Source organism: Schistocerca gregaria, chromosome 1 (assembly GCF_023897955.1).
Source record: "Schistocerca gregaria isolate iqSchGreg1 chromosome 1, iqSchGreg1.2, whole genome shotgun sequence".
Taxonomy (NCBI): Eukaryota; Metazoa; Arthropoda; class Insecta; order Orthoptera; family Acrididae; genus Schistocerca; species Schistocerca gregaria.
This window is the reverse complement of record NC_064920.1, coordinates 790,414,759-790,427,757: the sequence shown is the minus strand read 5'-3', so window position 1 is coordinate 790,427,757 and position 12,999 is coordinate 790,414,759. Positions and strand designations below refer to the sequence as shown.

At 46.4% G+C, this 12,999-nt stretch overlaps 1 protein-coding gene across 1 annotated transcript in view; it reads left to right on the top strand.

Moving 5' to 3' along the window:
- LOC126269667 (pyrimidodiazepine synthase-like) overlaps positions 1-12,327 on the top strand; it is a 93,647-nt gene extending 81,320 nt beyond the window's left edge. The window contains exon 5 of the mRNA XM_049974009.1: positions 11,969-12,327. Within this exon, the coding sequence (XP_049829966.1) occupies positions 11,969-12,091 (123 nt within the window). The 3' untranslated portion in view covers positions 12,092-12,327. The remainder of the gene's footprint in view (positions 1-11,968) is intronic.
- The last annotated feature ends 672 nt before the right edge of the window (positions 12,328-12,999 follow it).

The following is a 12,999-nucleotide window of genomic DNA, read 5'->3' as shown; positions in this document are numbered from 1 at the left end:
ACAAACCGAAACAACCTCGGGCTCTCACAAGCCGGTCTGACGACATGATCGAGAAAGTAGAGAGAATTGTTTTGGGAGATCGCCCAGTGACTGTAGTACAGATCGCCTCCAGAATTGTCACTTCAGTGGGTTCTGTGCACACAATCATGCATGGCGACCTGAAAATGCGAAAAGTGTCATCCAGGTGGGTGCCATGAATGCTGACGGACGACCACATGGCTGCCCGTGTAGCATGTTGCCAAGCAATGTTGACACGCAATGACAGCATGAATGGGACTTTCTTTTCGTCGGTTGTGACAATGGATGAGACGTGGATGCCATTTTTCAATCCAGAAACAAAGGGCCAGTCAGCTCAATGGAAGCACACATTCACCGCCACCAAAAAAATTTCGGGTAACCGCCAGTGCTGAAAAAATGGTGTCCACGTTCTGGGACAGCGAGGGCGTAATCCTTACCCATTGCGTTCCAAAGGGCACTACGGTAACAGGTGCATCCTACGAAAATATTTTGAAGAACAAATTTCTTCCTGCACTGCAACAAAAACGTGCGGGAAGGGCTGCGCGTGTGCTGTTTCACAAAGACAATGCACCCGCACATCGAGCTAACGTCTTGCAACAGTTTCTTCGTGATAACAACTTTGAAGTGATTCCTCATGCTCGCTACTCACCTGACCTGGCTCCTAGTGACTTTCGGCTTTTTCCAACGACGACACTCTCCGTGACCGCACATTCACCAGCCGTGCTGCTATTGCCCCAGCGATTTTCCAGTAGTCAAAACAGACTACTAAAGAAGCCTTCCCCGCTGCCATGGAATCATGGTGTCAGCGTAGTGAAAAATGTGTAAGTCTGCAGGGCGATTACGTCGAGAATTAACACCAGTTTCAACAATTTCGGGTGAGTAGTTAATTAGAAAAAATGGGAGGCTTTAGAACTTGAATGCACCTGGTAGTTGCACAGTGTATGGGTCAGCGAAGCCGTCTTACTAGCGTATCATTGGCGGTGTCCATCGTGAGGATTCGGGTGGCCACCGTTGCTTATCGGGCAAATCTCTCACCTAGCATCTGTGCTGAGGTGGGGAACCGCCTCTTACCATCCGGTGCCAGCTCCTCTTGGTGCGTCAGGCATGTAAGTTCATCACAGCTGCATCTTCACCCGCAAACCATACTGTTGCTCGTCCACGTCTGGAAAGTCTTTTTTTTCCAATTGTCCACGACCCGCGCTGCCATTTGGGATTCACGTGCAGTGTGTGCTGGAGTCACTCGGTGTGGAGCCAATACGACCCCAAATCCAGGGTTTTAACTGCCTGCCGCCCTGGTTGCTGGAGAAGCCCAGAGTGATTTGGTGTAGTGGAGGAAAGGTAGCACTCCTGCTTCCATTTTTAATGCGATGTTCTGACATTTTATTAGTACCACAATCACGTAGCTGTTTTTACGATTGGGTCCAAGCAGGTGGACTCTGTTGGTTGCTCTATCGTTTTCCTGGATTGTCCTCAAGGTAAAACTGTCTTCAGAGTTTACCACGTTTGACGCAGAATTACATGTGATCTTGCGAGCACTGGAGCAGATGACTTTGTCCCGGTGCCAGATTTCTCGTCTGCTCAGATTCTCTGAGCACCCTTTACTGTCTCCACCGTTTGTACCCAGCAGATAAAGTAACCCAGAATATCCAGGATGCCCTCCAACCAAAACGAATGGGGAAGGTGGTGTCTTTCTGCTGGGTACCTGGGCACATTGGAATAGCGGGGAATGAAAGGGCGGATCGAGCAGCCAAGGAGGCGTGTCGTGATCCTCTGGTATTTCTGTGTGCTGTCCGCCTGCATGCGGTCACCTCGCTCTTGAGGTACAGTCATGTGTCGATTGGAAGACGAGTGGCTGGCAGTGACCAATAACAAGCTGTGTCATTAAGCCCACAACTCGGCAGTGGAGCTCTTACTTCCAGCCACGTTGGTGGGACGACGTCCTTCTTACTCTTCTTCGCATAGCCACAGCCCTACCGCAAATGAATTCTTACGCCGGCGAGAGGCATTTGATGCATGGTGCTTGTGGCGTGGAGATCACGGTGCGCCTCATTTTATTGGGCTGCATTTTATTTGCCGAGCAGCAGAATGCGTTGTATTTGCAATCTAATTTATGTAATGATCAAACGAATGTGGTTAGGGTTTTAAAGTTTTGTGAATTGTCCAACGTTTTCAACCAGATTTTAGGGTAATATTCTTAATGCGTGAAAGCGTGGTTGGCTCACCCTAGATTTTTATAAGTGATCAGCAAGTCACATTTCCCTGTGCTTTTGTTTTAGTTCTTGTGTGTCTTGTTTTCCGTGTTTTAATTTCATTACCTCTCTTCCCTCCTAATTAGTTGTAGTGCATGTGAGTGTGTAACGCTACCACCGACCATCTTAAATGGCAATCGTTGCTAACGTTTTACATCTGCAAGGAATTTTTGAAAGTTGTGACCGTGATATAACCAAATGGAAACAGAATAATAAAACTGGGATTAGTTTCCGAAACACTCCAGCAGAGTATAACTAAAAGTAAACATGTGGGTCAGGAACAGGCGTTCTCCCAGCACAGAAGCAAGTTGTAATATTACATACTAAAACCGGTCGACAGCCTAATTAGGCGTTCTTGTGTCGAGCAAAATGATAAAGCAGGAGGTAGTGCTAAGGCTAACCTAACCATCCCTAACCTTCCTTGGGGCGCGCGCGCGCGCATACACACACACACACACACACTCACACTCACACTCACACTGTCACTTCTGTTGGCACAAAACACTGTCTGTTGCCTGCCATGTGTGGGTGTTTACTAAAGAATTGGTCATCTATTGGGCCTCTGCTTATTAAATAGGCCTCCCTCGCCCAAGTTGTATTACATATGGACTTAATAGGTGGCCCTCAGGCTAACACTGTCTGTCCTACCTCTTGGTCTGTGCCATCTACGAGCTTCTTTATGATCTTGTCAATGGTACTTGTTTCATTTCCTTTGGGTTCTCAGCCACGAAAGTATCCCAGTTAATGATTATCTTGGTGGTGGGCCGACACCTACCCCAATGTTCTGTGACCCCTCCACATGTGCCTCTGCTGCCTCTGCTTTTTGTTTTTGTCCGGGACCGCGCGACAGCCTCTGGTTGCGCGCCGGCCACCAGGCGACGGTGTCAACCGCCAACCCTTCCCTGCCCTTTTTACTTCTTCTTCTTGGGCGAAGCCTTCGCCTTAGACGGCGTCGCCGTCGCCTTCTTCGGGCGCGGCGCCTTCGGCTTCTTCGTCGGAACCTTGGCGGCCTTCTTCGCCTTCGACGGCGACTTGGCCTTGGCCGGCTTGGCCGCAGCCGCCTTCTTCGCACCCGCGGGAGCGGCCGACGCCGCAGACGCCTTCTTGGCGGCGCCCGCCTTCCGACTGGTCGCCGCCTTCACGCCGCCAGCCTTCTTTGCGCCGGCCGCACGGGCCCCCTTCTTCTCCTTGCTGGCCGGAGCGGCGCGCTTCTTCTTCGCACCACCGCCGCCACCACGAGCCTTGCCGCCCTCGGCCGCCCCGCCGCCGGCGCCGGCAAGCTTGAAAGAGCCCGACGCGCCCTTCCCCTTCGTCTGCACCAGCTCGCCAGCCACGACGGCCGACTTGAGGTACTTCTTGATAAAGGGCGCCAGCTTCTCCGCGTCCAGCTTGTAGTGCGCGGCAATGTACTTCTTGATCGCCTGCAGCGACGACCCGCCGCGCTCCTTCAGACTCTTGATGGCGGCCGTCACCATCTCAGAGGTGCGCGGGTGCGCAGGCTTGGCGCGCGGCTTCTTCGCAGACGACGCAGACTTGGCCTTCTTCGTAGTGCCGGTGGCGGCGGGTGCCGCGGCAGTCTCGTTCGTAGCCGCCTGGTCTGCCATCTTTTGCTTGTTCTCTTTTCTTTTTTTTCCCCTTGGTTTCGCTTCCTTCTCTCCTTCGACGACGCACAACAGCGAGGGGCGCGCAGCAGAGGCCTCTGCTTATTAAATAGGCCTCCCTCGCCCAAGTTGTATTACATATGGACTTAATAGGTGGCCCTCAGGCTAACACTGTCTGTCCTACCTCTTGGTCTGTGCCATCTACGAGCTTCTTTATGATCTTGTCAATGGTACTTGTTTCATTTCCTTTGGGTTCTCAGCCACGAAAGTATCCCAGTTAATGATTATCTTGGTGGTGGGCCGACACCTACCCCAATGTTCTGTGACCCCTCCACATGTGGATGTTCGACTCTATGTAAAACCCCCTTTGCTCAATTGTGAGCCGCCTGTGGGGAGGATAGCCTCATGTAAGATAATCAGGGAGACTCCTACCACATGGTGCCCTTCTCTGCGCCTCTCCTGGCGGAGGCCTTGGTCTTGCCTCCACACCAGCTGGGTTCTTCCTTCTCCCTTTTTCCATTACGTTTTGTTGAGTCTTTTGTGTCTATTTGTTTTCCCTTTTCTTGTCTTCCCCTGGTGTTGTCTCCACAGGCGTGTAGTGCGTGTTATCAGGAAGGATCGGTGCTGGTGGCACGACATCTGCAGCGTTTTTGGAATGTCCCTGCTCTCCTTATTAACCACCCATTCTCTCCTTTCCTCTTCCTGCTGCCCCAATGTTCCTTTTACAATTTTGTTTGCCTGTTTATCCTACACCTTGACTGGACTGAGTGGTGTTCCTCGCTTGGTTTCTGCTACCTTAGTTCGTAGGACCGCTGACCTCAGTGTTTGGACCTCCTCCCCCACTCAACCAACGAAACAGATGCTAGCGAAACCTCCATGTCAGACTGTTGTATTTGACCACGAACGGCACGTTTGCGATGTTCTCAATACGTCGCAAGTGTCAGTCATGGTCAAAGCAGTGTTCCGCGTGGTCGTGAGCGCCCTATGTCGGAGCCAACTGAAATCGATCGTGGCAAAAATTCGTGCTCATTTACGTAATTTTGGAACAAAGATAGTCCAAGTGTTTCTTGTTTAGTGATTGCCATACACTAAAGAGAACTGTGACAAAAAATGACAATAGCTGCAGAAGTCACTACAAACTGAATGTCGCACTCGCAAAACCCTGTCAACACCAAAATACGAAGGAAGTGGTCCTGAAGCCAGAAAACCAGGTCTAAGGAGTAATGGAGGGACGTGTTGCAGTTGGATGTGTCCTGTTTTACACTGATTACACCTTATGGCAGAGTTTACGTTCAGAGTACAAGATGGCTCGTGTTTGTGATTTGGGCAGTCATATTATGATATACCACGGAACCCATGGCTACTTTATAAGGCTGTATTACTGTCAGTTTTGGCTGATCAGGGCCATCCTATGAACATCATTTGCTCTCAAATTATGAGGTTGTATTCGAAGACGACAGCCCCTGATACATTTCGTATCGCCCAGGTCTTGTTTTGTGGGCAAGAGAATGAATCGTCAAATCTGCCCTGGTCACAGTAGTCAACATATCTCAGTACTATTGTGACTTTACGATTTACGCCAGAGGCAAGAGTGAGTGATAGATATCCACTTTCATCGTTACCTGAACTTGACCTAATTTGGAGGAAGAATGGTATGAAATACTGTAGAAAATAGTATAGGTACTGTATTTATCCATTCCAATACTACTTGAAATTGATTTGAATATTGTTCCTTAATCGTATTAGGCATGCTAATGTGTGGTGTTCATGGTGGTTCCATAGTTTTATCCAACCCCTTGTAGGAAAAGTTACTGTCGCGGCCCTAGAGGAAGGTATTTTCCGTCATCACCTTCTGCTCTCGTACTGTCAGGTGAGCCCTCAGATGTTGAGGTTGGCTTCTGAATTTCATAAGCCTTGACCAGTAACAAAGTGATAGTAAACCATCAGACCCTTCGGAAAGTTTCTTTTCAGAAATATTGTCAATAGATATTTAAACTTTTTAGTTTATTGTTTCTTCTGAATTACTGTAAATACAGAAACTCAATTTTACTCATATATATAATCTGTATTATGTAGGCAACCTGAAAGTTTGTAGCGGATATTATTTCTTGTATCACCATTTCATTCAGCTGTTTTCATGACTTCACTGCTAATTTCTACTATTTTCTATTCTGTGTATTCATGGAACATAGTCTGATTAGAATGATATTCAATAGACTTTCAAGCTTCCTCCGTTTAGTTCTTTCGTTCGTCGTTTATCTACATTTAAGCCAGTCATTTTCTGTATATACTCTTCTGAAAGAATATGGCACAGATAAGTCGTTATTCACGGCAAACTTCACTACTTTATGACATTTTCACTATATACAAAGTCTTCCACGACAGAATATTTCTTTAATTTTCGCTCCTCTTTCGCACTGAAATCCCACTTTATGTTGCTGTAGTGTTATCTTCTACCGTTTACCAGTTTCTGTAAGTCTTGGTACCTTCTAACCAGTATGTACGTTGATGTAAAAGTATTTAAAACAGCGGCGTGACAATACTGGAGAACCCAGTAACGGCCTGTAACAAATGCTCATATTTTTTCTTAGTAATAAAAGGTAATTCTGACATGAGTATTATACTTAATAAGAGCAACTTGTGTGTTACATATTTAAAGTAAAATGGTACGCTTCTGTTAAGTCTCGAGAGGCTTAATGTGCTCCATAGAGAGCAGGTTTCATAACCATTTCATAGCTCCGCGAAGTATGACCGAAATGTCAGCAGATGGAAGCTTCGGTATGCCATTCGGCAGACTCGAGGAAACGCTTTTGCAATTGCAGTTTACGGAAGCAACAAGTCATTGGACTACAGTTAATTTTATGAAAGGTTTCAACTATTGGTAACGTTGGACCAAAACATCGTCGCTATATACATAGACTGTATGTTAGAAAATGAGGGAAGCAGAATTAAAGAGGATATTGCAGCGCCGCGCTGAAACACGAAACTGTTTCGTGAACAGACGCGCGACCCTAAGTGACAGACGGGTTAGGGGGAGAAGAGGGCCAGGGCCCCATCTGCCCTGCCCTGCCCTACCCTATCAGCACGTAAAGCGGCTGAATCTAATAAACTTTGTTGGCCTCAACTTGCCGTACCCTCGCTCCCTGTTAAACACTAACACAAAATTCTCATTGAACTGAAGGTCTGCACAGCTTGCGCAATGACACTGCTTCAATCAGTTTATCCTGTATGCAGAAACCTCGAGCCTCCTCTGTAAATCATGCAGCAAACCAGTGGCCACTGCGCCTTAGTCGTTATCTGCAAGCAGCTCTCATCTAGAAAGCTGTTAGTGTTTTCTGCAAGCTGTAAATCGGGTAAGTGGTACAACATGTTAAACCAGCAGATGAATACTTGAAATATTACATATTTTCTTTTCACTTACTCATGGCATGCTCTGTTGCCGTTTGTCCACTTCCTCGAACTATTGTAAATAACGTAACTTTGCAATCTTTCCAGCTGTGATCGATTCTACGACTCTCGAAAGATGAGTAACCAGCATGTATTACATGACTTTTGTGACATAGTATATTCTCTAGTCCCTTACATACTTCGTCAGATTCTAATAACGTATGTTACTGCGTAAGAAAGCTACTGACATCTCATCCGTTTAAGCAGACAAACGGGATAGGAGTTTCACGAATACTCACCAATTTTAATTAACTTCAGTACTAATTTCCGCAATAGTCGTGCTTCTGCACCATTCAATCCATTCGTGAATATTGCATGACACAACTGTTTAAGCTAGTTTTTTCCTTTCCTCTCTTAATTTATATCTAAAAATTCAGTCAGTGTGTAGGAGTTGTCATCTAGAAATTCTTTTAATTTATTTTTAAATGTTGGTTGACTGTCAGGCTTTTGATGCTGTTTGGTAGGTGACCAAAGACTTTTGTGGCAGCATAATTTACCCCTTTCTGTGCCAAAGTCAGATTTAACGCTGCGTAGTGAAGATCATCCTTTCTCCTGGAGTTAAGGCTATGCACACTGTTATTACTTTTGAACTGGGTAGGATTATTAACAACAAATTTCATAAGTGAATATATATACTGTTAGGTTACTGTGAGGATCCCTAGATCCTTAAATAGATGTCTGCAGGATGACCGTGGGTGGGCTCCATCAATTATTCTGATTACACGTTTTTGAGCAATGAATACTTTTCTACTCAACGATGAATTACCCCAGAATATGATGCCATATGAAAGCAGTGAATGAAAGTAGGCATAGTAAGCTAATTTACTGAGATTGTCACCAAAATTTGCAATAATCCTAATAGCATACGTAGCTGAACTCTGACGTTTCAGCAGACCATCAATGTGTTGCTTTTAGTTTAACCTCTCATCAATGGACACACCTAAAAATTTTTAAAATTCTACGTTAGCTACAGACTAGTTAAAACTTCTGAGAGAAGATGATACTCTGCCAAAATGGAATTTTTTAGATAATATAAGAACTGAGTTTGTATAGTGATGCTACCTTGTAGTAAATTCTCTTGAGAATCCTTGCCGTCGTCATTTGAACATCCTAACTTAGCTGTTTTTCATTATGCATTTCTACCTAGTACCTGAGATGTGCATGAACAGTGTGGCAGGCGATAATCGTAGCAACAAAATGAGGGAGGGGGAGAATGAGGTGGATCCCCGCTCTCATTGTGAGTGTGTAGATGTGGAAGAAAGTTTATTATCGACTAATTAGGGCAGTGTATAGTTACCTTTTCTAATATGATATTCTAACAGGGCAATACAGTGTTTGCGTGGAGGCTCATTAATGAAGGGATTTACGTGATATATAGCCAGGTTTCCAACTTGTTTGAGGGGTTTAATAGGCGGATCACCGAACGTTTCCATGGGCGAAGGCACATTCATAAGAAAAAAATGAAAGTATACCCCCAGTTAGCTGTGATAAGACTTTCTGCTGCTGATTTGTTCGTGGCTTAACAGATACTGTTAGTTGTAATTTCATAACTCTCGCATGTGTGTGAGTTATCTGTGGAGTATTTCAATAATATCGAGTCGGATACCGACAGATCTCCTGTACATTAGCAAGTACTTTTGTGTCTGTTGCAGAAGTATGAAGTAAAACTTCCCGTGAGACACAGATATGTCGGTGACTTAAAAGGCATGATTGAAACGCAACTAGAGATGGACACGTTATGAAAACAACAGTTATAGAAAGTTTAGTGTAGATTAGATAGATCGTACAACGTAATCTATCACGGCTGGTACTGACGTCACTTAAGACCTCCAGGCCGATGTTCAAAACATTCTCCCGACGCTTCCTCTCCGACTGCTGGAGACATCTTCATAGTCTATTAATTCGGAAATTTTAAGTGATAAGGATTAGGTAGAGTTCGAATACAACACAAATGCAAGACTTCAGGTTGTTTGTATGACACTGGTTTGCTGTACTTTGTTTGCGAACGAGGTTCCTTGGAAAGCTATTGCGCTTGTACGATATGTGATAGAATACTGCTCTGGTACAGAGTCCATCTCAGGTCGTACGTGCTGGCAATATGGATCGAATGAAAAACAGGCCAACGCGAATCATCACAGCCTTGTACTGCATTGTATGGAATGGAACTGGGGACCCAGAAACTGAGAGGCTACGCCCCCGCCGTAGCCCTCAGCGGTCCACAACTCCACAACAGGCTATAACAGTCCACTCACCCCACCGCCGCCCAACACCGAACCCAGGGTTATTGCGCGGCGTGGCCCCCAGTGGACCCCTTGGGAACGTTTCACAGCAAACGAGTGTAGCCCCAGCGTTTGCCTGGTAGAGTAATTATGGCGTACGCGTACGTGGAGAATGTGTTTCCGCAGTAATCGCCGACTTAGTGTTACTGAGGCGGAATAAGCGGAACTAGCCCGCATTCGCCGAGGCAGATGGAAAACCGCCTTAAAAACCATCCACAGACTTGCCGGCACACCGGCCCTCGACGCTAATCTGCCGGGCGGATTCGTGCCGAGGACCGGCACGCCTTACCTCCCAGAAAGCAGCGCGTTAGAATGCCGGGCTAACCGGGCGGTCTATCGCAGCCTTACGTGCTGTGCACTAACATTTAACAAACGCAAAGAAGCCCCAAACATTTGTCTCCCAAATAGTTGTGTGGCCGGCCACTGTGACCGAGCGGCTGTAGGCGCTTGAGTCTGGAACCGCGCTGCTGCTACGGTCGCAGGTTCGAATCTTGCCTCGGGCATGGATGCGTGTGATGTCCTTAGTTAGGTTCAAGTAGTTCTAAGTTCTAGGGGACTGATGACCTCAGAAGTTAAGTCCCATAGTGCTTGGAGCCATTTTTTAGTTGTGTGGAATGACTTATCTATGCGATAAGTTCAAAGCCTGATTCTATGGCATATGACACCACCTCTCCCGTAGCACTTGACTACGTTATCAGCCACTGACTGCATGCATGCAATACTGCCTCACTGCCTAGTACACGTACTTTGTCTGTAACTAAAAAGGGTGTTCCACAAGTAATGCAAAAATTTTTTCCGAAAGCAGGTTTTATTCAGGACTCCAATATACAATTTGCCCTTCCCCTCTTTTCACTACGAAATTCTATTTTTCAATGCAATCTCCGGTAAATGTGACAGTTTCACCACATGTTACTGGAGGGCCTTCATCGCCGCGTCTTACCACTCCACTACTCGACGGCGGAACCAACGCCTGGCTGCATCAATAACCTCCACATCATCCACGTATTGCTTCCCATGGAGAGCATCCTTCAATGTGCCAAGCAGGTGGAAGTCTGAAGGTGCGAGATCCGGGCTGCAGAGTGGATGAGGAACAAGAGTCCAATGAGGTTTCGTGGGCTGCTCTCGGGTATGCAGACTTCTGTGAGGCCTTGCGTACTAATGGAGAGAGACACGTTCGTGTGTGTTGTTATGGCGAACTGAAGTCGTTCCTCCAGTTTCCCGAGGTTAGTACACTGGGCTAATTGATCGTTGCAGTATGAGGGGGGCATCAAACAGAACAATCCCTTCAGAGAATCAGAAGATCGTCGCCATGACTTTAGCGGCTGGGACTGTGGCTTTTAATTTTTTTCTTCAGAGGAGAGACGGTGTTGCGCCGCTCCATGGGTTGCCATCCTTTCCGAATCGAAGTGGTGAACCCATGTTTCAATTATTCCGCACAAATGATCCCACGTTGCTCTTTACGCTCTTTCGTTAGGCGGCGAGAAACCCAGAAGGCCTCAGGCATGGATGTGTGAGAACTAGTTAAACCTAACTAACCTAAGATCAAAGTCCTAGGGGACAAATGACATCAGAAGTTGAGCCCCATTGTGCTCAGAGCCATTTGAACCAAACCCAGAAGGCACACACCTCTGAGTACCCTAACAAGTGGACGTGTTAGCACTACCAACAGACCTCCAGTCGAGGAGAGAGGCGTTAATGATCGGCCTATCACCTCAAATGAGGGGGTCCGCTCGTTCCATCTCTGCAGGAGTCACACCTGTGTGCGGCCGGCCGGCACACAGGACATGGGACAAGTTTGTGCGACCTTGTTTTGCGATGAAGAGACGCCTTGTTCAACGACTCATTGTCTGATCTCCGGAAACATTTAGCAACTGCCACTGAATATCTGTGAAGCTCTGGTTTTCCACCAAAAGGAACACAATGATAGTCTTCTGCTTCGAACGCACCACCGTAATAGACGCCATTTTGAAGGTTACATATAGCGCCGCCAGCTATCGGAACTTCATAAAACTATAAGGGCTGAAGCAAGTAATGTCCCACAGCAAATACCGAAGTTTTTCAAACGAAATTGGCAGAGAAAAAATTTGTTGCGGTACTTACCCAACACAGCTCGTATATTTTGCATTAGTTAGTGATTTTGAGAATGCCTAGCAGATTTTAAAAAATGAACTAAAATAGCATTTGATTCACTAGGTTAAATTCTGTATCTTCTCTCAGGATTATCTTCAACGATTAGAATTACGTAACACACAACACAATATTTCATCGTCCATAATGCTTAGCTTTTAGAATCTCATTTGCAGCAACAGTTGCCGATAACTCGTAGTAGTCGATTCTGCAAGTACCTCCAGTTAATTACTTGGTACGGTTTCAGCTGGCGTGGCGCGACGCCATGAAGGAAGAGGCAGCGGTGAAGGCGCAGGCCGTGGACACGGAGCGGCACGCGCGCTTCAGCAGCGCCTACGTGGACGGCACACTCGACTACGACAGCGTCTAGACACTCGACCCTCCATCTGGCCGGGAGGGCGCCACCACAAGAACACGACAATAAGGCGGCGGGACAGTGGCCGCTGCGATGGCTGCCAGCTCTGGCTAGCTAGTACTGCAACGAGGGAACCAAACTGCTTCAGCATGATTCCATTCAACTTGTAATAGATATATCGCTTTATGTAGATTTTCTTACATATTTATAGAAACTGTATCTGCTTGGAAGAATAAAATTATTGCAAAATTCTGATGCGTATTATTACAGTTTAATAGTACAAACAGGAGTGTAGCCTAACGACTAAGTCACTTGCCTAATGGTATGTTCGCCTGCATTAAATTACTGGGTGTACACAGTCTGGGAACACTTTTATTTATTGCGCAAGAACTAAACATGGTACAGACGTCAAACATACTGCATTTTCAAGAGAAACTCTGAAATTTTCACACACATTTGATATGCGAACCATGAGTGACCCAGACGTCAATATGGGAATCGAATGGATCTGCTATGCGCTCCACATTCACTTCACTCACACTGGTACGTCCACTTCTTTGCCGGGCACGAGCGACCCGTCGTAACAAATTTGTTGTTCCAGTGGTAAATGACCTTCCTTCTTGGTGGCTTATCATCGTACTCGGTTCTAAACATCTGTTGAACAGCTGTAGCAAACTTGTTTTTGTCGAATTTCAACACACAGAAAGCTCGCTCCGCACCTGATGGTTCAAATGGCTCTGAGTACTATGGGACTTAACATCTACAGTCATCAGTCCCCTGGAACTTAGAACTACTTAAACCTAACTAACCTAAGGACAACACACAGCCATCACCAGGCAGAGAAAATTCCTACCCCGCCGGGAATCGAACCCGCTCTGCACCTGAACTCACCATGTTCGCAACTAGCGCCTACTATCGGCAAA